The following is a 23,291-nucleotide window of genomic DNA, read 5'->3' as shown; positions in this document are numbered from 1 at the left end:
CAGAGGCTCAGGGGATAGGCTGGTTTGGGTTCCAAAGGTTCCATTCCGCTGACCCACCTGGGATAGTATGGCACCTAGATCCTGGTCGTGAATGGGGTTTGAGAAGGTAAGCTCAATATGATGCAATTAAAAACATTTTCTAAAATTCTAATACCGTCCTCCTTCAAATACATGTCTGAGAAAAAAAAAAAATCAAATAACACACTGCTACTGTACCTCATTAGTCAAAGATGCGATCTTCCTCTCATCATGGGTTTGATCCACCTGAATAACAAAGACATTAAGGGTTTTAAAGGAAACAGGTATACAGATGATGAATATTATAGACAGTGAAAAGGCCATGTGTATTTTCACTTACAGGAGCTGCCAGAGCTGCCAGCATTAAAGAACCAAGCATTGAGATGAAGGTCTTCATGCTGGACACTCACCTTTTAGAAACAGTTAAACTATGATTATTTCACAAATTGTTACTACAAGAATGCAGACCTATGGTATTATTTGATAGAGGTGGCACTGGCTAAAGAGCAAGTGTTCTCAGGTTCTATTCACATTCACGCATGTGTACAGTTGCTGACAATGTCGACATGCCATAGAGAAAATGCAGAAATCCTAATAGTCAAATAACATGATATTTACCTTTGCCTTCGGACTATCCCTTCCAGACTCCTAAAGAGTTCCATTTGGAATAAACCCAATATATACACTTTACCTGTTTTAAATAATTGTGTTTATGGCCATTTCAGCCAATCAGAGGATACCACTTCTTCCAACCACATAATAATGTTGTGTTCACATTTTGCAACTCTTAATTGTTTATTTTGCTTGTTGACTTGAGGTGGCATATCAAATTCCCAGATTCATATCATGACAAATAACTGTCTCAGAAAGAAGGAATTTACCACAAGTGAAACTGTTCCCCACATTGGTCTCTTGGTGTAAGAAGTGTCAACCGAAGTTTGTTTACTATCCATTAAATGAGAACCTATCTAAGCCTCCCTCTAAAGCAACCAGAATGTTGTAATCATGATAAACCATATATCTGTCACTCTCAAAGTGAAAGGTTGAGCTGACATGACATCAGATCAATGGGCAGCAGGTAGCCTAGTGGTTAGAAAGGCCAGAAATCGGTCGCTGGTTGGAAATTACTACATTCCAACAATTGATTCGAATTGATTACATGGCTAAGAAAACTTTGTTTGGTGAGAGTAGGCCTACTTGTCTGCACAAAGAATGACTGTGGGTAATAAAGTGGGACCTCAGGTGATTTCTCAGGTAAGCTGTGAACACATTTTATGTCCATCCATAGACCCCATCCATTCAAACCCAGTGTTTTCCATCTAGAAACATTGTCATGCATGTGAGCTTTTATGAGGAAGGTTTGTAAAGCAATTAATTTTCCAGACACAGTTTAAGTATCTCTACACCACTGTACTGCAAACCACAAACCTTCATGTAGTGTTGAAATGGAACCCTTGAGTCATGCAATTAAGATAAAAGGAATGGTTTCACTCTAAGGTGCAGATATGATAATATATGTTTTGCACAACATGTTGATTACAGTTAATAAATTACACTACACACGGCTAATATGTGGTTTTCTCACAATGTTGTCTGAAGTGTGGCTATAAAGTGTTCTGATTGGACAATTGAACAGACAGAGAAGTATTTATATGAATATAAGTCTATGTAAGTATAGGAAATTCAGCCTCAAAGTTACAGAGAGTCTCCCATTGAGCATTTGATAGATTCACATTCACTTTATGTTTGGTAAGATAATGTTCATTTTTACTACTACTGCATGTTTCTTATCAAAATGGATTTGTCTTTTAAGTCTATTTGTTTGTTTTTTCATTATTTTTAAATACATTTGACAGATCTCCGTGGCTGCAAGGATGAAAATAATATGGGTGATGCTGGGTCTTCTTGTCGTATGTCATACTGCTCCAGTAAGTAACTGAAGCTGAAAACTCTTGAAATAATTTTTAACAAATGCATACAGTCCTTGTGCTGCATAGTCTGCATAGTTATGTTAAATATCTCCTCTATTATAGGTTGATGAGAGCCATGAAGGAGGGACACGGTCTTCCAGTGATGAGGAGGTAATATGGTTTAATACAGAAACAGTTCCAGCAATCATGTTACAACATTATGACCTTGACTTTGTACATTAAATGTCTGGTTGGAAACAAAACTTGAGAGTGTTGGAAATGTTCAAGGGTGTAATGAACATAAATAGTCTAATATGTCTACAGCACTTGAATATCATTGCGTGTGTCAGTTGAATAGACTATGTTTGTTTTATAGGATCAGGACCTCAATCTCCTGCTGAATGAGATGAAAAAGACTCATACTCCCGACAAAGGACAAAAAGTCCTACAACCCCCTCCTCCAATTCAGGTCTCACAACCCCCTCCAGAACCCAATGTTAAACCAGTGCCAGTGCAGAGTTCCCCCCCTCTTCCACCACAGATCAACCTCTACATCACTCCTGTGCAGGGTGTCAGCCCGCAGGATGCACAGAAGAATCAGCAGCCGAACCGGGAAATGATCCTGGCAAGACCATTCATCCTGCAGGGCATTCCCACTTTCCTATCTCAGCAGGGTATGGTTTTCCCTGTACCCCAAGAGGGTATTGGATTTCCTGTACTCCAACAGGGCATTCCAACTCTACAGGGTATGCCATTTACTGTACCCCAAGAGGGCATTGGATTTCCTGTACTCCAACAGGGCATTCCAACTCAACAGGGTATGCCATTTACTGTACCCCAAGAGGGCATTGGATTTCCTGTACTCCAACAGGGTATTCCAACTCTAAAGGGCATGCCATTTCCTGTACCTCAACAGGGTATGACATTTCCTGTACTCCAACAGGGTATTCCAACTCTAAAGGGCATGCCATTTCCTGTACCTCAACAGGGTATGACATTTCCTGTACTCCAACAGGGCATTCCAACTCTAAGGGGTATGCCATTTCCTGTACCTCAACAGGGTATGACATTTCCTGTAGTCCAACAGGGCATTCCAACTCTAAGGGGTAGGCCATTTCCTGTACCTCAACAGGGTATGACATTTCCTGTACTCCAACAGGGCATTCCAACTCTAAGGGGTATGCCATTTCCTGTACCTCAACAGGGTATGACATTTTCTGCACTCCAACAGGGCATTCCAACTCTAAAGGACATGCCATTTTCTGTACCTCAACAGGGGATGACATTTTCTGTACTCCAACAGGACATGCCATTTCCCCCAGAGGTTCCATCCAACTCTAAACCGACAATCGACACCTCCTATGTTGCTCTAGTCCCTCAGCAGGATATGCCCTCCTACAATCCCTCTTTTCACCCAGGCCAAGCCTTCCTCTGGCCTTCTGCTCCTCCGATTCCCCCCTCCGATCCCTTTGGTCCCTATGGGGATCTTGGAGACCATCCAACCATTGGGATATCTCCCCCTATCGTATTCAGAAAGCCACCTTCAATTTACGTGCCACCTCCAGCTCAACTCAAAGACGGACAAGAGGCTTTGGGCCAAGAGGCTGCTTAGCTTATGTGCTGTTAACTGATGCCAGAAAAACTGTGTCTTTTCTCTTTTGCAAAGGTCTTCATGTAAAGGTCTTTGTGTATAGCCAATGTTGCAATGTATATGTCTTACTGAATAGCTAGTTGCATGCAGCTCTTATTGTTAACTTTTATTATTAATTATGTTATTAATGGAATGACATCAATAAAGCAATGAACTGTGATGATGGCATTTTGACTTAATTGGAGGATATAGGGTACAACAATGTTTGCTTGTCAAATGGCTTCTGGGAGGCCAGTGCAGGAGTCTGAATACTGAAGTGTTTTCGACATTAGTGTTGTTAAACAAATACAAAACTATGTAAAGTGCATTTTCTATCAAACATTTTTATTATTATTTTATATCAATTTAGAATCAAACAAAAAATGTTTTCCCTTATGTACAGTACGCGTTGCTTTTAGGTGCAGCTTCGTCCTTCGAATTTTTGGGGGGGAACTTATCTTACAGACTGTTGCAGAGATAGTGTAGGGCGACAATATACATTGACCCATGGGAATGAACCATTCCATCAAATTCAATACATTGAGTTTTTTGCGTCAGACATTGATTTTAGGATTGTTTGTAGCATAAACAAACAGGGTATTCGTTTTAAAAAAAACTATAATCTGACTCATAATAAGAGCTGCGTTGACTTCCGCATGCCTCAATAGCAATCGTCGCGTGTAGTGTACGTCATCATACTCAGCTGCAACTCCTCTCTTCTGCTCAGCGGTACTTTGGAGCAACTAGAAGGAAGTCTGTTCTTGGTTTACTTTGGTTCACTCGTTTACTTTCACGATGACCCATTTTTTAATGCGAATATAATGCCATCAAATGTGTGGTTATCACTGGATAGATAGCCAGCAGGTTGAGATGGCTAAAGGTGACATGCCCAGTTGCATGCAAGGAGTAATAAACGGTGTTGTCTTGTGTTTGTTCATTGCACTACCCAATGCTTTTGGCTCTTCATATGAAATTACAGTGGATATAAGAAGGCCGTTAAGAAACTTAAAACATTTCTGGAAGAGCACCGGTTTCTGGTAAGTGTGAAAACGTGTTCTTTATTTGAAGGAGAAGACAAAGTCAAAGTCAAAGTGGCTTTATTGTCAATTCTTCACATGTCAAGACATACAAAGGAATCGAGAGGACGTTTCTCACTCTCCCACGGTGAGACAGATAAAGTGCCCAGGCACAACAGATAGGACATACTAAAAGTAAAACATTCAATAAAAATAATTTAAACAGTGCAAAAAGAACAGTCAGTAAAGACAGTAAATAGCAGCCAAATACTGTGTATAGTAGATTGTAGCAATAGAATAGTGGATTGTCCAGAGTCTGTAGTGTTTTTAGGGGGGGGGGGCTGAAGGGGGGGGAGGGGGGGCTGAAGGGTTGGGAGGGGGGTTTCAGCTTCCTGACAGCTTGGAGGATGTGGCTGGGGGAAGTGAGGGGAGAGAATTTAGCTTCCTGACAGCTTGGGGTATGACGCTTTTCGTGAGTCTGGTGGTGTGGGCACGGAGGCTCCTATACCTTCTTCCAGAAGGCAGGAGGCTGAACAGGGTTGGCTTGCGTCGCTCACAATCGAGGTAACTTTGCGGGTGAGGCGGGTGGAGTAAGTCTCTTGCAGGGAAGGGAGTGGGGCACCAATGATCTTAGCGGCTGTGTTCACAGACAAACTACTTCTTACTTTTAGCTATTTATTTATATGTCAGAATTCTAGGCTTGTACAAGGACCACTTTTGGCGAAGAAAATCACAGTCAGCAAGCTGTTAATCTGTAACCAACCCTCCAAAAATGGATACATTCAAATGTCACACAAAGCATTTACAGTAAACAAAGTGATTGTGATTGGCTATTTGGTTGGGGATGAGCCGTGGTTTAGACTTGGCTCGCCCCTTGTTGGTGCGCTTAGGCTGGTCCCAGCCCCTGACACCTGATCCGTTCCAGGTAGAGATATCGCCGGTCCGTTCCATCTTGGGAACGAGTTGACCTGCTGAAGAAAACATATACCTACTCTGATTTGTCCTTTCCTAGCCTAGCATTTTTCCATTACATCACTCTTGTGTTATGCGTGTGTTGCAACATCCATCTTGATGACCTGACCTTAACCTCTCCATGTATTAATCCAACGTACCATGGAACTAATGCTTGATTCATCTCTCATTTATCAACAGGCCATCACATTAGTAAATTTAGCACACTGCAGTAATGTATTTTTTATAGCAATAAGAAACTGTTTCTTATAATAATGATTTCCAACACTTCTCAATCAAGAGTTAATGATTTCCAAACAAATGTTCCCTGAATCAGATGATTAAAAAACAAGTTAATTCAATTGATTTGCACATGGAATATCAAATACAATTATTTTAATCACCCTAAATAAAGGGCCCACGTGCGTGCGTGTGCGTGTGCGTGTGCGTGTGCGCCTGTGTGTTAGATACCAGATGCTTCTGTCCAGGTTATAAGTCTGACTCTGTTTTTGTTCATTCCCCAGCACGTTAGAGTTAAAGGCATTGGATTGATTAGTAAAAGCGCTGGGTTTCAGTTTCCATATTTTTTCTTACTCTAGTCCATTACTAATTAGAAACATTGAGCTTTTATGAAAAAGAGTATTATACAGTAGGTCATCTTTGCAACAGTGTGTCAATTATTAATTTGGTCATCAATTAAAATAAAATATCTTATTACAAAATCCTGTTTGGTGTATTTCAGGTCTGTGGCATAGCAGCAGTGGTAGGTTCCATTTTGATCTTAACTCTTCCTTCTCTCCCTTCTTCTTCAGTCCCCCTCTTCCTCACACAAAGGCCCACCAGTATGACCTGAGTAAGGACCAGCAGCTGAACCTGGCCTACGTGGGGTCTGTTCCCCATGGCGGCATCCAACAAGTGAGGATCCACTGGATGTTGGAGCTCATCACAGCACAGTGAGTGGGGTGTCCTCTGCCTCAGGGTCTAGTGGTACCAAAAGGACACAGTGTCACCATGTCCAGCTCTGTTCAGGATCAGGATCTCCGTTTTATCTCTCCTTCTCCTTTTGCTGTGTGTGTGTGTGTGTGTGTGTGTGTGTGTGTGTGTGTGTGTGTGTGTGTGTGTGTGTGTGTGTGTGTGTGTGTGTGTGTGTGTGTGTGTGTGTGTGTGTGTGTGTGTGTGTGTGTGTGTGTGTGTGTGTGTGTGTGTGTGTGACCATCTTGAATATATGAAATAGAACATTTGTACTAGCCAACCTTGGCTCTCAAGTTAAATTAAGTATTTGAATAAGCCATCATTACCAGTCCTTAGCGGACTTGCCAGTCAGTCAACAAATGTCAGTTATTTCATGCTGAGATCTCCCAGCATTCTGACACACTTTGTACACCATTATGTTCTACATCGATTTCATGTATTTGTTGGATTTTTCAGAGTTGAAAAAGGACAACTTCACTACAACTTCACTAAACTAGACCAGCTGATTGACCTCTTGTGGCTTAATGGACTACGACCAGGTAAAGTAGCTCCCCCCCCACCCCCCGCTCCCTATGTGAAACTATACATTTGCTCAGACCCAATTTATCCTAGCACTGACGATAAGAGGTTGGCTGTCACTCAACATGGCTGAGAGGGTTGCGGGTTGACAGTACTTGGGCTTGTTGCAGGTTTTGAATTGATGGGCAGTGTGTCTAACTACTTCACTGACTTTGAGGACAAGAGACAAGTGGTGGAGTGGAGGGACCTGGTGTATCTTATTGCAAAGAGGTACATTGGTGAGTGTGCAGTGATTAGAGGAGCACACAGTTGTCTATTCGAATGGAGCTAGTACTCTACTACTACCATTAATGCTCTACTACTCTATGGATCAGCACAATACTGCGTACAATATACATCACTATACCATTTTCTTTCTAACACTATTCGTTCTTCACCTCAGAGAAGTACGGCTTAGGAACCGTCTCTCAATGGAACTTTGAAACATGGAATGAACCCAACAACCATGATTTTGACAATGTCACAGTGTCAATCCAAGGTAACTCATATGTACTCATCATCGTACTTGTCCAAGATAGTTATGGGAAGATGCGTGATACATTCACAGGTGACGAACGATCGTTTATGTCTCTGAGTATCTGCTTGTGTCGTCCTCCCTCCGTCCAGGGTTCTTGAATTACTATGATGCCTGTTCAGAGGGCCTGTGGGCTGCCAGTAGCACCCTGCGGTTTGGGGGTCCAGGAGACGGCTGCTACTCATCCAGACACTCCACCTTCTGCTGGGCCATGCTCCAGCACTGCTACAACGGCACCAACTTTTTCACTGGGGAGAGAGGGGTCCGACTTGACTATATCGCCGTGCACAAGAAGGTGTGTGTGTGCGTGTGTGTGTGTGTGTGTGTGTGTGTGTGTGTGTGTGTGTGTGTGTGTGTGTGTGTGTGAGAAACAGTACCTGACAAGTGGAGCACTATCTGTGTTTTTAGTTTGTAATGTTTGGCTGTCTGCCAGGGTGGAGGCTATTCCATGCCGATCATGGAAAAGGAGATCCAGACCATGAGAGAGATTCAGGAGCGATTCCCTCTCTTCCGAACCCTGCCCGTGTACAATGACGAGGCGGATCCCCTGGTGGGCTGGTCCAACCCTCAGACGTGGAGGGCTGATGTGACATATGCAGCCATGGTGGTCAAGGTACCATTTAGAAACAGTGAGATGGTCTAATCCTAACTCCAACCCTAACCCTAGCTGCAGCCCTTACCCTAGCCCTAGCCCTAACCCTAACCCTAACCCTAACTCTAACCCCTAAGTCCCATCAGTTTAATACAGCTCACTGGTCTATCCTCACCCCCCCCATCTCTATCTAGGTGATTTCCCAACACCAGGACCTGCTGTTGGCTGACCCGAACAACACCATCAACTACACCCTGCTGAGCAACGACAACGCCTTCCTCAGCTACCACCCACACCCGTTCACCCAGCGTACCCTGACCGCACGCTTCCAGATCAACAACACCCAGCCGCCCCACGTTCAGCTGCTCAGGAAGCCCGTGTTGACTGTCATGGGCCTGCTTTCACTGCTAGGTGACTCACACTGATTTCTAGAAACAGATTGGGTCTTTTAGTGACTTTTAATGTCATAGTGACAGAGTCACTGTACGGAAAGACTCCGAAATTTGAGGATGAATTTTGGCAGGTCTTAGTCAGTCTGTCTCCCTCCACATACGATCGCAACGAAATGAAACAGTGGCTGTTACTGTTTCACCAAAAGGAGAGACCCAGATACAGGCCCGGGTTTTGGAGGACGGCGGGGCTGACAATGGTACGTTGGGGGTCCTTGCCAGCACCCATGCCCCCCTCATGCCCGGGACCTCTGACAGCTGGCAGGCCACGGTACTGGTCTACAACAGCGATGACAACAGCTCATCCACCACCACAGACCACGTCACCGTCTCCCTCAAAGGATTCTCAGGACAAAAGGGTGAGTTGGGGATGGGGGGGCGGGTTGCTGAACCGTAGATTTAGTAGTTGCTCAACCGATCAACTCCATCACGAAAACAATTCTAAACAGCTACTAATGTACTTAGTAACAACAGGTTCATACAATGCTGTTACTAGACTAATCACAGTTACTACACAGGTAGAGGAGCAGTGGGTGACCTTGAGGGATGCTTCAACAACGTTTCATGAAATATGAATGTTCCTCTCTGATCCTAGGACTGGTGTATGTGACGTATTACCTGGATAACAACGTGACCAACCCATACCAGATGTGGCAGGGCATGGGCAGCCCAGACTACCCCACAGCAGACCAGTTCAGACAGCTGAGGAACATAGAGGTACAATCATAGACACCCAACCAGGTGTCTCTGAGCCTGTCACGTATTCCTCGTGTGTGTGTGTGTGTGTGTGTGTGTGTGTGTGTGTGTGTGTGTGTGTGTTTGTGTGTGTGTGTGTGTGTGTGTGTGTGTGTGTGTGTGTGTGTGTGTGTGTGTGTGTGTGTGTGTGTGTGTGTGTGTGTGTGTGTGTGTGTGTGTGTGTGTGTGTGTGTGTGTGTGTGTGTGTGTGTGTATGTATACACTCACCGGAACACCTTCTCATGGTGGAGGTGGTGTAATGGTGCGGGGAATGTTTTCTTGGCACACTTTGGGCCTATTTCAGTATTGTTGCTGACCATGTGCATCCCTTCATGGCCACAATTTACCCATCTTCTAATGGCTACTTCCAGCATGATAATGCACCATGTCACAAAGCAGAAGTCGCCTCAAACTGGTTTCATGATCGTGACAATGACTTCAGTGTTCTTCAGTGACCTTCCCAATCACCGGATCTGAATCCAATAGAACACCTTTGGGATGTGGTAGAAAGGGAGATTCACAGCTTGAATGAGCACTTGAAAAATCTGCAGGAATTGCGTGATGCAATCATGTCATCATGGACCAGAATCTCAAAGGAATATTTCCAACATCTTGTGGAATCAATGCCACGAAGAATCGAGGCCGTTTTGAGAGCAAAGGGAGGCCCTACCCAGTATTACTATAGTGTTCCTAATAAAGTGTTATGTGAGTGTATATATATATATGGATGGATGGATTTCAGTGAAATGTATGTGTATCTGTGATATATTTACAAGTTAACACCAGTGACTGGAGACGTATAGGCTCAGATAGATAGATAGATAGATAGATAGATAGATAGATATCACAAATGTGTGAACATGGCAGCCAATTCCCTCTGAGTGTTTTCAGAATGTTGTTGCTCTCACCTGAATTCACTTGCATTGTTATCCCAGGACCCTCAGCGGGATGGCCCCCTGCCTGTGCCCTCTGAGGGGACTCTGAGGTTGACCGCAAGGCTGTCTTCGCCCTCTGTCCTCCTCGTCCATGTGTGTGCCCTGCCGAAGGCAGCACCAGACCAGGTGAGTGGGGGCTACAGCATACATGACACAGGCTTCGACGACAGTATCTGACACTTTAGTTATTCTAAGATACTATTTGCATATTCAATCGCTAGATGTCTAACTGTATCCGGTTGATCCCCCTACAAGGTGAATGGACTGCGTTTCATCAGCATCACAACAGGCCAGGTTCTGATCGTGTGGAACGATCAGTGTGTCAATTCCAAGTCAGTGTTTGTATTTCTTCTCCTTTTATGTCACCTCCGCTTTTTGATGAGGAAGAAATCAAGCTCATTTTCTGCTTTATTTGTAGATGCATTAAGACGTTTGACGTTGAGTTTTCCAAAGATCAACATGAATTCCAAAGGATAAATACCCGGGATACCATTTTCACATCCTATGTGTTCTCACCAGGTAAGAATGTATGCAGATGTTAGCACAGACGACAGTGAAAGGCGTTCAATATATAACAAAAGCAATCATCAATTCTTTCTACTTTATAGAGGGTAGTCTTACTGTACTTCCGTATTCTCAAGAAATAGTCAACTATTAGATAGATTACTACGTGCTTTTGCCTTTTCAAAACATTTCAAAATCTGTGTGTCTTTTCTTTTTTTTGTCTTACAGAAACCATGGAGGTGAGTGGCGTCTACAGAGTGCGATCTATTGACTACTGGGGAAGACCTGGGGAATATTCGCCGTCTCAGAGATATTCAGAGGAGCACTGATCAACTACAGCACCATTTCAAACATAGTGCCATGACCGAAACATTTTGGACAATGAGTGTACAATGGCTTGCCTACTGTAAACTTTGTCGTAGTTTAGCTTTTGCTTTTGTACAGTGTGAATAGTTTTTCAGAAAATATAAATTCAAAATTGATCACTATTTTTCAGATATTTTGTGAAAGTCTGAAATGTTTTATGTTTCGAATGATTTTTACTTACAAGTATTTTTTTTTCAAAAAAACATTTTACTACAGTATGAATAAGTAAAAGCTTTGTGATTTTTTTAAGCCATCTTGAATCTTGTTCATATCAGTCATAAAGAGCACCATGTAGCCCTTGAGACCAGAGGTGTGTGCTTCCATTCAGGGCCTTTAGAAATACCAGTTTCTACATGTTTTCCTACTTCTAAAGGCAATGATGAAATACCCTCCTCAAAACCCTCACTATGTCAAAATATACACCTTCCTCTATCGATAATGTCACATACCCTCCTCAAAACCCTCACTATGTCAAAATATACACCTTCCTCTATCGATAATGTCACATACCCTCCTCAAACCCCTCACTATGTCAAAATATACACTTGCGATACACTGTGTGTAATGTGTATAGCTTTTACTTCTCTGCAAATTGTCTCAGTAAACTATACATATAGATAATAATGTTTTCAACATGTTTTATGGTGCTCCGGTCATTGGAATATCTTCTTCTTTTTTTTCTTTTCTTTTTTTTTAACTCATTGCACATTCACAATAATAGTAGGCATTTAAAAAAAAAAAAAAAAAAAAAAAAAGAGAATGTTCCCACACACATCCACATTCACACTGCAATATACAAACAACATACTGTATAACACAATATCACCAGTCTATTCAGTCTAATACTAATAATTGACAAACTATCGATTCGTTTTAGTCGTCCTTGCATATACAGTGCCTATAGAAAGTCATCATACCCTGTGAAATCTTTACCTTTTGTCACATTACACCCTGGAAATTAAAATAAATCAAATCTAACTTTTTTGAGCTGTATGTACACATTATAACCCTCATCATCAAAGTGAAAATAATTTTAAAAATTCTGGACAATTATTAAAAAATTAATTAGTGAAATACCTGGTTTGGTTAAGTGATCAGCCCCTTAGAGTATACCATTATAAACTTGCTCAGGTGCAACCAATCAACTTCCAGATCAAACACCAGGCTAATTGCCCCCCACCTGACATCAATTGTAGCGGTTTTGATTACTTCAGAATAAAACCAGCTGTTTCTTGAGGATTCCACTACTAGAAGTGCATGGTTCTGCAAAGAATTCACCATGGTTGGAAAAGTACTTTCAAAAGGCCTCTGGGATAAAGTTGTAGGAAGGCACAAGTTAGGTGAAGGCTACAAAAAGATTTCAAAGGCTTTAGCTATCCCTCTGAGTACCGTTCAGAGCATCATTAAGAAGTGGAAGGCGTATGGCACCACCAACACCTTGATCAGGCCGTCCGTCCAAACTGGATGACTGAGCCAGGAGGACATTGATCAGAGAAGCTACCAAGAGGCCAAAGGCAACTTTGAAGGACTTACAAGTCTTTATGGCTGGGACAGGTCTGTCTGTGCATGTGACAACAATCTCACAAGCTTTTAGTTTTATGGTCAGACGAGACTAAGATTGAACTTTTTGGACTGAACTCCAAGCGCTATGTTTGGCGAAAACCAAACACAGCACACCACCCAAAACACACCATACCTACTGTGAAGCATGGTGGTGGCAACATTATGTTGTGGAGATGTTTCTCTTCAGCAGGGACTGGGCAATTGGTCAGGATTGAAGGGAAAATGGATGCTGCCAAGTACACCCAAATTCTTGAGGACAACCTGCGTCCCTCTGCTAGACAGCTGAAGATGGACAGGTCATTCACCTTCCAACACGACAACGATCCTAAACATACCGCCAAAAGAACAACGCAGTGGCTTAAGGATAGAAAGGTGAATGTCCTTGAGTGGCCAAGTCAGAGCCCTGACTTAAATCCAAAATCTGTGGATGGACTTGAAGAGAGCAGTCCATCGCTGCTCACCACGGAATTTGACTGAACTCGAACAATTCTGCAAGGAAGAATGGGCAAATATTCTCCAATCTAGGTGTGCAAAGCTAGTAGAGACATATCCAAACAGATTGATGGCTGTAATTGCAGCAAAAGGTGGCTCTACAAAGTATTTGATGTTGTATGGCTAAATTTGTACATAAAGCTGGAAAAAGTTTTTTTTTAATGGGTTTTGATTTCAGGCTGTACGACAAATATAGTAACTATTTCAAAGGGGTATGATGACTTTCTATAGGCACTGTATGTATTTATTTCCCATTAATAGCGTTTCTCTGATGGTTTCTAATGCAAAAAAGAGTATGTGCAAGCAAAGGGGAAATTCCAATTTCTAAAGGGAAAAGTGTTGAAATATACTGATAAATATAGTTTTACTTGACTCTTCAGAAAATTGGCAATTTCCTCATGCGTGTGATGAGATCTTGAATATGTGGACATGACCCACGCAGTGTGATGAACACTTCCTTTATAAGTGTGGGGTAGTGTGAGGAACAAACTAACCGTAACGCTAGCATTACGACGCCAAAGCCACACATCTGAAATCTGAGGTAAACATAACCTTAACTTTACTGTGTCTGGTATGGCCAAATTGAGTTATTTTTTACTTGAATGGTGAATTTCTGTCTGATATTGCTCTGTACAATACTGATAAGTGTACATTCATAGATTCAAGTGTGTTGTTTGCGTCATTCCTACACATTACCGCTCGAACCCTATTCTTATCTCATTTAGGATATGCCAAAAATGTCTTGATTGTTGGGGGAATCTTGAATGTTGAAAAAATTGTCGTAGCACTCTCCTCACAAAAGTTGGTGCTTATATGAGCTAGCATAAATGACTTTCATTTATTGATTGATTTATTTTTATTGATGCTACACCCCTTATTATACTGTGGTTCAGCTTGTTGTCATTCTGTGTCAATACAATAATCCTTTTCTAATAGTACAGAATTTTCCATTCCTCTCAACAGACACCTCCAAGCATGGCCGATTTTGATTTGGACAATTTTGATTTGGACTCGATTTTCACTGAAGGGGAACTGGAAAACGTGACTCTAGTGGTACTTGACAAACCTTCTGTGGTTGGAGCCCGTCACTTGGTGCTTCTGGTCTGCTACGGCCTGGTCTTCCTACTGGGCGTGCCGGGCAATGCTCTGGTGGTGTGGGTGACGGGCTTCTGCATGCCACGCTCCGTCACCTCGCTGTGGTTCCTCAACCTGGCTGTGGCTGACCTGCTGTGCTGCCTGACCCTGCCTCTGCTGATGGTCTCCCTGGCCCTGGACCAGCACTGGCCCTTCGGCGTCGTCGCCTGCAAGCTGCTGAAGGGCCTCATCTACCTGGTCTTGTACTGCAGCGTTCTGCTGCTGGTGCTTATCAGCCTGGACCGCTGGCTGCTGGTCAGCCAGCCCGTGTGGTGCCAGAACAGGAGGAGGCCTCAGTCGGCCAGCTGGGTGTGTGTTGGAGTGTGGCTCCTGGCACTCCTGGGTACCATCCCCCAGTTCGTTCATTTGAATGAGGTCCGCCTGAGCCCCACGAAGGCCTTATGTGTAGGACAATATACTAATGCCAGTGGCTGGACTGTCACCACCTTGCGGTTTGTGGTGAGCTTCCTCCTGCCCTTCCTGGTCATCGTGGCATGTCATTTGGTGGTGTACTGCAAGGCTGAGCGTGGAGCACACATGGGGAGAGGGGGGGCAAACGCGGCACGTACGCGACGCATGGTGAGGGTTATTGCTGCCGTGGTACTCAGCTTCTTCCTGTGCTGGTTTCCACTGCACCTCCTGGACTTCTTGTTGCTTAAGACCCCTCTGAACTCGCCACACAGCGCCAACATTAATCTGGCACACGCATTGGCATTCTGCCTGGCATACTCTAACAGCTGCCTCAACCCTCTGCTCTACGTGTGCCTGGGCCCTGGCTTTAAGGACAGTTTGTCTCGCTCTCTGCGCAGTATGCTCAACTTTGCTACTGAGCAGCCGGTGGGGAAAACAAGCATCTCCAACCCTAAGATCTCAGTGGAAAGCACCAGTGTGATGTAGTGTGTACAGAGTGCGTGTGTGTGCGCTCACGTTGTTTCGCAATACAACAGGAATCTCCTCCTTCTTTCTCTTAGTTTCCTCCAACAGTCACTCTGACTTGTTGTAAAGCATAAACACAACTTCAGTTTTTTTTGCATTTCACTTACATTCCATTTAGTTTCATTTCTGCTGTAAAAAGTAAGATACTATAATTTGATGAATGCGTCTTTTGTTAATGTATTGGCAAGTATGGGATTACTTGGTATTATGGTGTTACAGCCTAATTACTAAACGTTAAAGTGGTGAGATTTAAGTACCCTACTGTACCATCTGAATGGTATGCAAATACCTGAAGTGCAAGTTGTTGTTGATGAAACTGTATATTTTCACTCATCTGTGTGACTCTCTGTGTGCTTATCAGGAAACTGCTGTCTTTGCGTGCCCTATATTTGTGGCCCCAGGACATGTGGGTTGATCAGAGGTTTTGTATCTTTTGAAACTCTTACATGCCCCTGAACAGCCCAAGGCTGCAAAGATTTGTCTTATAAGTATTTGTCTTATAAATCAACACATTGTTCTTTTCCACTTGTTTATGACGATTGTTTGATGATGGAGAGTATGTCAAATAAGGTAAAGATAGGTTTGCATGTACTTTTTGCTGTACTCCAATAAAGCTTATGCCAACGCCTATCGATTCAACTTGTCATCTGTGCCTCACTCTTTTGAAGGATTCCCTACAAGATGTTTTAATTAAGGAATCAATCAAAGGAGAATAACATGTGGTTTGCAAACCAATCCAATGCAAAGTTAGAAGTGATGTTATCATTCCAGTATTTGTTTCTTAAGTTGTAAATTAATTTTCAAATAAATATGTTTTGCCTTGTCTGTGAAACCGGCCCTTTATGTCTAACCCCCTAACCCTAACCCCCCCCCCCCCCCCACACACACACACACACACACACACACACACACACACACACACACACACAAAGTTCCTTGGAGAAAGATGAAAGATGAAGTCCCTCTAATGCTGTATAAGGAGATGGAGATGGCTGTCCAAGTCCATAGATATAACACCTTATTTAAGACCAGACATTGTAAAAGGATAACATTAAACAGTTCATACCAGTCTCTTCATTAAACACAAATGACACATTATTATTTACAAAGACACTGACAACTCAAAGTTTCTTTACAAAATGTATTTCAGCTTTACAGTATTGTTGTCGACATAAACAGTGAGAGAGTGATACAACACTGTGATGTTAGTGTTTCCTTAGGGTAACACAGAGATAGATAGATAGATAGGTAGATTCTATCACCACATTTAACTGACCCCCTGTATTTTAAATGATTAAAGAGATTGGGTCAGTGCATGCATCACTGTTGGCATTGTATAGTTTGCTAATTGGCAGGGGCTTTGTATTGTACTCACTATGTTTTTTTGTGTCTTTCTTTTGGAAACAGCCAACTACTTATTATGTTATAATCTCCTATGTGTATCTCAAAAGACTTCATTGGATCTCTTAGTGGAGGCTGGTGGAGGGAGAAATCGGAGGACGGGCTCATTGTAATTGATGAATAAGGAAAAGTAGCAAACTCATTCCCCTCTCTGTCCATGTCAGCACACTGTAGGGATCCCGTTGAACCCGACGGCAGCACAGCAAGCTCAGACGGAGGTCAAGTTTAACAAGCTCCTGTGGGGGGGGAGAGAAAGGAAAAGAGTCATATCAGCACAACGGAGGAGAGGAAGTGACACTGGTGTGAAATTCGAAGATTAAGAGTACTCTCATGAGTGTGTGAGAAGCTGACACTCTTGTTTACTTGGCTACATGTCGCTCTAGCTTTTACTTGTTGTCCGAGGTCTGATATATAGAAAACCGATTCATAAAAAATACAAAGAAATGTTGTAAACTAAGGGAATTCAATCTGTACAGCCATGGCAACAAAGGACAGGCCTACAACACTTACCAGACTGCAGCACGGGCTCATACTGTCCAGCCATGCAGATCTCCTCCTGTTTCTGGCGGACGATCTTCTGGATTGGTGGGGGCAGACCACGGGGGCTGCGGGAGAAGATCAGGGAGTAGCCATCTTCACAGCTTCCATCATCCTTCTGGGTGCGGCAGGCATAGGTGATGGCATAGTTGTCATAGTCGGTGTCAATGACCCAGTAGTTGTCACCTGAGAGGGGAGGGGATATTGATTGAGTCTCAAGAGGGCAAACCATTGCCATGTCTCTGTGTTTTGAGAATGGATCGACATAGATGTGTATAGAGAGTCAATTCATAACACTCACCACCACTGGAGAGGTAGCTGGCCAGTCCCTGGTAGTTCATGAACATCTTTCCAGGGTTGGTGGGGTCAGGCACAGAGTACTGGGCAGCCATGTCAGCGCACACAACCCAGAATCTATCAAGTCAATGGGGAAAAAACATGTCAGACATACAACACGTTAGCACGAAATGACAATTCATTAGAAACACAATACTGTATTTTCACTCATAAACTCCTTTCACGTTTCATTCACAGTGACATTGTACGTTGAAGGAGAATTTCCTATTTCCCAAATTGACGATATCCTCAGCGACGATTCCCGGCTCTTACCCGAACAGCGTGACGCGGCCCTTGGAGGAGGCGATCATGGAGCCGTCGTCGTCGATGGTGTACTCGGCAGAGATGTTGTCCTGGAGGAAGAGCCCCTCGGGGTCTTTCTTCTGCAGAGCATACCATTTTCCTGCGTACTGCAGCACAGAGGAACACAGGTTAGACGTACAGTCGTAAAGCTTCGCAGGTTCAGGGTGGTCTACTACATGATAGGCTTCAGAATGTGATTTCATCTGCTGTGCTCACTCTCTTGGGTTCAAAGTCCTGTTTGACTGTGAAACTGTCGACCACGCAGGAGGCCCGGGTCTGCTCCAGACACGCGAAGAGGACCACAACCAGGGCAAGCATATTGTAGTCCATTCTGGAGGAGAAAGAAGTCTATTTGTTCGAGTACAGTATCAATATGCTGTGATATCAAATGTCAATTCAGAGGACCACTATACAGTAGTACCATCTGACTATCAATATCCTGTTTTAAGAGGCTGAGTAAGTAAGTAACAAAAACATACCTGGAATATGGAAAGGAGGAAGAGGTAATGTTTCAATCAAGCGTTAAGTTTCTCTTTGACTGTTGTGAGATGCCTGTCTGGTGTCCTTATATACCCACAAGCTCATTATTTTCACATCTTGAGAACCTAAGTAAGGGGTTTAAATCTATTGCTAATCCAGTTACCAAAATCCTAGCACTAAGCTGAACTCTACCATACAGCATTGAAATGGCTTTATGTAATTGTTGCAGGGGTATATAGTCTGAACACAGAGAAAACACATGTCCAAGGGATTAGTTTATTTAAGCCTCACATTAAGTAAGTTCAATGTTTACAGGGTAACACAGTGTATTATGTAATACAAATACATAAGATTTCCTATTTTACACACACAGTAGATGTTTTTATTAGCAATAATCATCCTTAGTATTATTATTCAGTATGTATATATATATAGCATATCTGCTCAGTAGACTATATCATGTACAATTAAACTATGAAGAATATGGGGCGCTTGGTGGAGTAGCACACTAATGCGCTTACCACGTATTCGCAAGGTTCCTGGTTCGATTCTGACCCTCGACCTATCTTGCATGTCATCCCTCCTTCCTGTCAATCTCTACTGTCTCTATCCCAATAAAGCAGAAATGCCCTAAAAAAAACAAAAAAGAATATGAAGAATATAAAGGGTTGAATAACAAACTGTCAATTACTACAATGATAAATGTCTATAGTAAAATCCTTTGGTTTTATATGAATTCTTTTTCATTGAATTCCATCAAGTACTCTCATTTAGTGACTTCAAACACTAATTGTTAATACACAGTTTTGAGTGTATTATATTTCCTATGATGGATGAATGGATGAATTCTCCTATTTCTGCACACTTTACACTATGACATATGAATATACTGTTAACTTGAACAATAACTTCTGTCTAAGAAAACATAACACACACGTGTTGTTACGGTATGTGTGTGTTTAGGTTCAGCCTGTCCCTAAGTGCTACAGGAGCTTTTCCTTTTAATCCCAGACAAACGTCATTGGCAAGAGACAGCTGAAGCTCATTAAAATGTCTGAGACCAGGTGAAATAGATGCATTAGGTCACTCATGACCAGGTCATTTCAGACCATTCTCTCTATGCAAGGCGTAGGACCTATGAAGACACTTAAGGCATCACCCTTGATGTCCTTAACTTGATCGCCTACAGTAGTTATTTATAGTGTATTTAGTATATTACACAATGTGTGCCATGTATAAATGTGTCTGTTGCCTATTATAACAACACTGTTGACTGCCTATATTTAGCCTGTGTTCAGCTTTACCTACTGCAGCTTGGCACCTTTGGCCTTTTGCCTTGACAACACTTGAGGGCTTTGCTTGAATTCAGTCAATGAGTTCAGTCATTACACTCATGTCAGTTTTAACCATTTATTGCATGAAAATGGTGATAGATTTAAGCTTGGCGTATATTGGAGTGAAACGACCACAACAAGGATTTACATTTTTCCACATTTTGTTGTGTTATAGACTCAATTTAAAATTGATTAAATGTATTTTTGCCATCAATCCACACACAATACCCCATAATGACAAGGCGAAAACACTTTTTGAGACATTTCTGCAAATGTATTAAAATTGAAATATAGAAATACCTAATTCACATAAAGTATTCAAACCCTTTGTTATGACACTTAAAATGTGCTCAAATGCAAAAAATTTCGTCAACAAATCACTCAATAAGTTGAACAAATGTGGAAAAAGTGAAGCGTCTGAATACTTTCCGAAGCCACTGTAGGTTACATACAGTGACTAAGCAGGTGGAGGCTGGGGTGGTGGGTGGAACGGGCACACAAAACTTACACAACTGTTGAATGCCACAGACGAGCGTAAACTTTGATGCTTTTAAGCCTCCGGCCCTTGAACATGTGACGGTGTTCATACATATGTGTGAATCAGCTGTCCTGTCACCTGATGGACAGCTGCACTGTTTACCTTAAAGAGCGCCCTGCCTGAATCACCCCCTAGCTCAATATCATCTCGTCTTCCCATTTACGTGCATTACAATAACATGGAGCGCAGACCAGTTTTCCTCATATGTCCTTTATTACTATAATTCATTACTTGTCAGTGGAATCAAATGGAGGTTTCCCCACATATGTTGTCATCTAGAATTAAGAATTGTAAGTCTGTCGAATTGTAAGGACGTGGATACAAAACATATGGGAACATATCCCTGAGATGTAAATGAAAACCTACAGGTGATTATTCTATTTACAGTAAATTCATTATTTGGTAACAAAGTATCTGTGAGAAAAGGGTTGATAAGGGGAAAAGAGAAATAGGCAAAGAAACATGTTTATCGTGTAGTTATGCATTTATATGACATTGTCGTGAGGGTACAAACATGAACTTAACAACACAGTTGCATTTGCGATATTACAATGCTGAGTCCAAATAATAAGCTTTTAATTTACATGCCATGTAAGTACTGTATCTGGTCTCCAGATAAAGTGTGTGGAGTTGAGGTAAAAGTGTGCACACATCCATGTGTGGGGGAGAGTTTTTGACCATATATTTTGAGGGAATCAGGGGGTGGGGGGGGATCTGAGGATCCTTTCACTGCAACTTCTTCAAATGCCACCTCATTTCAAGATAGTTTCTTCACTGGCTGTTGAGAGAGAGAGAGAGAGAGAGAGAGAGAGAGAGAGAGGGCAGAGAAACAAAGGTTAAGTCCCTCACCCAAACCACCCCCTAGCCTCCTCTATGCCCTTATGGTGATCTGAGAGAATTGGATAGGTCTAATCAACATGGCTAAAACACTGTCTGGCAAGGTGTAGCTATTAACAAGTTGCTAATCTTCAGAACTCCGTAAGGAGAAGGGGGCTGGGGGTCAATTTAAGGCCGGCGTCTGCCAAATGATTCAGTCCCTTGAACGAGGCAAAGGTTAATCATAATACAATCTCTTAATGAATCTGATTAGAGAATTAGCCTTCATAGAACAACCAATACAAACATGTAAATACAACAAATGTACAGTAACATTTATCTTGCAGTCAACTGATGTCAAACATGGGTGTTTACCTTCTGCTAACTGTTTTGCAATACGTTCTTGCTCTTCCCGGACCTTCTTTTCCTCTTCCTCAATCCTCCTTTCCTCTGCAGCAATAGGCTTCAGCTCATCTGAAATCGAGTTGAAGAGGGGGAGAGGATGTTTTCATTAATAACTTTAATATTCACTCCATGGAGTCAATTGTACTGTGCATTAGAGTCTGAAAGACAGTCCAGGTTGCCACATAACTCTTTATAAACAAACTATAGACCTCAAATAGATTCAAAAACGTTTGCTCCGTTATTTGATTTTTACTGGTGGCCCACTGTCTGATGGTATGCACAAATAACAGCCAGTGTGGTTCTTTTCTGCTGGAGGTCACTTACAGTACATTATGTCCTGCTGCTAACTAGCTACTGACTGCACTGTTTTCAAGGGCAATACTCACCATATCTCCTCTTGCCATAAACGATACCAGCGATCAAGGCAGAATACCTTGCAAACTGTAATGAAAACACAAATAGTGCATACAGTAGTAGTGTTAGGCAATGGTTTTCCTGCTGAGTATGAGAGAGGGGGTGTGTGTCTGCACCTTGCAAACCTCCAAACGACCCTGGCCCCTTGCAATGTGCTGTCCTAACAGTGTGTAAACTAATTCACTAAGCAATCAATGATTGCAATTCGACAAGTTTGCTTCGAAAGGACATGCCGTCTACAAGCAAGCATGAAGCCGGGTGGAAAGAAGCTGCCTAGCTAGGCCGTCCCTTGCAAGCATGCAGCACGTTAGCTAAAGTTAGCTAGACAGCTGTTAGCTCTGAATGCATGCAAAAAATAAATATATAAAACCCAATCGTATTAGACTGTCAAACAGCATGTTTCACAACGATGATTATACGAACCTTGATAAGCGGTGACACTTGCACAGGAGGGACCATTTTGCTGCTGGCTTGGTTAGCCTTGGTTAGCCTAGCCTAGCCTGCCTGCCTGACTGGTTTCTGTGCAGAAACAACAGAGGTCACTTTACTAGCGAAAAGGATTGTGGGGAAATTCAATTTCTGAAACGGTGACGTCTAATTTTACACCGTTTATGCTGTTGATCCGTGAATATGTACTATGACTTTATTACTACTAATAAAATAAGGTGTGTTCAGAACTTAAATCTTAAACTTCAGAACAAAATCCTAGAAAATCAAGAGATGATAAATCTGACGTCATTCAAAAGATCTACCTAAGATCTACCACAAGGTGTCAGCAGAGATCCATGTGACCTTATTCATTAGCATTACTTATCGGCTTCTATATTGACTCTTCTCACACGGTCAGACTGATTTTATCATGATATTCAGTAGGCCTCTGAAATCAAAATGTGATATTTTAATGATAAACATGTTTTTATTTGCTGCATGAAAATTATGCACAGAAATACTCAGGGAATATCAGCATTTAATGGGTAGATGGTGCAAAACAGGATTGTCAGTCAAATACATCTCCAATTCAAATGTACAAACAGCAAAACATAACATAATATAACAAAAAAAGCAGCATGTAAAGCTTCCCCAGCCAAAAATCCCCCCCCCCCCACCAAAAAGTCCCATCCTATCCCCCCACAGACCCCACCCCCACAAATCAGTGCACATATGTCAAGTCCAAGCAAGCCACTCTTAATTTAAGGTACATTGACATCCAGTAAAATTACATCAAATACTGTCAACAACAAGTGTGAGAAATAAGTAAAAAATCTTGATTTGGAAGCTATATACGTACTGTACAGGCAGCTAATATATTTTAAAATCATAGCAGCACAGCACAGTTTCCATGCACTACAGACCATTGCACTGTTACTATCTCAATCAAGCAGATATCAGTCAGTAGCTTCAAGACTGGTCATGCATGAGACTAGGCAAATA

General features: G+C 42.3%; 4 protein-coding genes across 6 annotated transcripts; 2 read left to right on the top strand and 2 right to left on the bottom strand.

The window, feature by feature from the left end:
* The first annotated feature begins 4,300 nt into the window (after positions 1 to 4,300).
* Positions 4,301 to 11,424, top strand: idua (alpha-L-iduronidase). 3 transcript variants are annotated; one of them, XM_083673074.1, is made up of 14 exons: positions 4,301 to 4,595; positions 6,338 to 6,478; positions 6,954 to 7,036; positions 7,187 to 7,294; positions 7,459 to 7,554; positions 7,683 to 7,885; positions 8,057 to 8,203; positions 8,377 to 8,593; positions 8,781 to 8,990; positions 9,227 to 9,348; positions 10,302 to 10,427; positions 10,557 to 10,633; positions 10,720 to 10,820; positions 11,034 to 11,424. In XM_083673074.1, exons 1-14 carry the CDS (start codon positions 4,390 to 4,392, stop codon positions 11,132 to 11,134), a joined length of 1,938 nt encoding a protein of 645 aa, XP_083529200.1. In that variant the 5' UTR covers positions 4,301 to 4,389; the 3' UTR covers positions 11,135 to 11,424. The 3 variants fall into 3 exon arrangements, with proteins under 3 accessions (XP_083529200.1, XP_083529199.1, XP_083529201.1); XM_083673073.1 differs by having other exon boundaries at positions 8,024 to 8,203; XM_083673075.1 differs by lacking the exons at positions 10,557 to 10,633; positions 10,720 to 10,820; positions 11,034 to 11,424 and having other exon boundaries at positions 8,024 to 8,203; positions 9,227 to 9,372; positions 10,302 to 10,364.
* A 2,777-nt stretch (positions 11,425 to 14,201) lies between these two features.
* On the top strand, positions 14,202 to 16,022 carry c5ar1 (complement C5a receptor 1; the record flags this gene model as incomplete). Its single annotated transcript, XM_083673245.1, has 1 exon — positions 14,202 to 16,022. The coding sequence occupies one exon, from the start codon at positions 14,202 to 14,204 to the stop codon at positions 15,255 to 15,257; it is 1,056 nt and encodes a 351-aa protein (XP_083529371.1). The 3' UTR covers positions 15,258 to 16,022.
* Positions 16,023 to 16,905: 883 nt separating this feature from the next.
* LOC310806963 (purpurin-like) lies at positions 16,906 to 18,203 on the bottom strand (the record flags this gene model as incomplete). The annotated part of the gene is made up of 5 exons (XM_083673244.1): positions 16,906 to 16,933; positions 17,204 to 17,420; positions 17,536 to 17,648; positions 17,844 to 17,980; positions 18,090 to 18,203. The coding sequence occupies 5 exons, from the start codon at positions 18,201 to 18,203 to the stop codon at positions 16,906 to 16,908; spliced, it is 609 nt and encodes a 202-aa protein (XP_083529370.1).
* A 2,216-nt stretch (positions 18,204 to 20,419) lies between these two features.
* On the bottom strand, positions 20,420 to 22,414 carry atp5meb (ATP synthase membrane subunit eb). The gene is made up of 4 exons (XM_083673010.1): positions 22,284 to 22,414; positions 21,833 to 21,887; positions 21,417 to 21,515; positions 20,420 to 21,003 (listed from the first exon to the last, which is right to left on the bottom strand). The coding sequence occupies exons 1-4, from the start codon at positions 22,317 to 22,319 to the stop codon at positions 20,978 to 20,980; spliced, it is 216 nt and encodes a 71-aa protein (XP_083529136.1). The 5' UTR covers positions 22,320 to 22,414; the 3' UTR covers positions 20,420 to 20,977.
* Positions 22,415 to 23,291: the final 877 nt, after the last annotated feature.

This window comes from Argentina silus (genome assembly GCF_951799395.1).
Source record: "Argentina silus genome assembly, chromosome: 7".
Taxonomy (NCBI): Eukaryota; Metazoa; Chordata; class Actinopteri; order Argentiniformes; family Argentinidae; genus Argentina; species Argentina silus.
The sequence above is the reverse complement of the archived record's forward strand: the minus strand, read 5'-3'. Positions and strand labels throughout refer to the sequence as shown.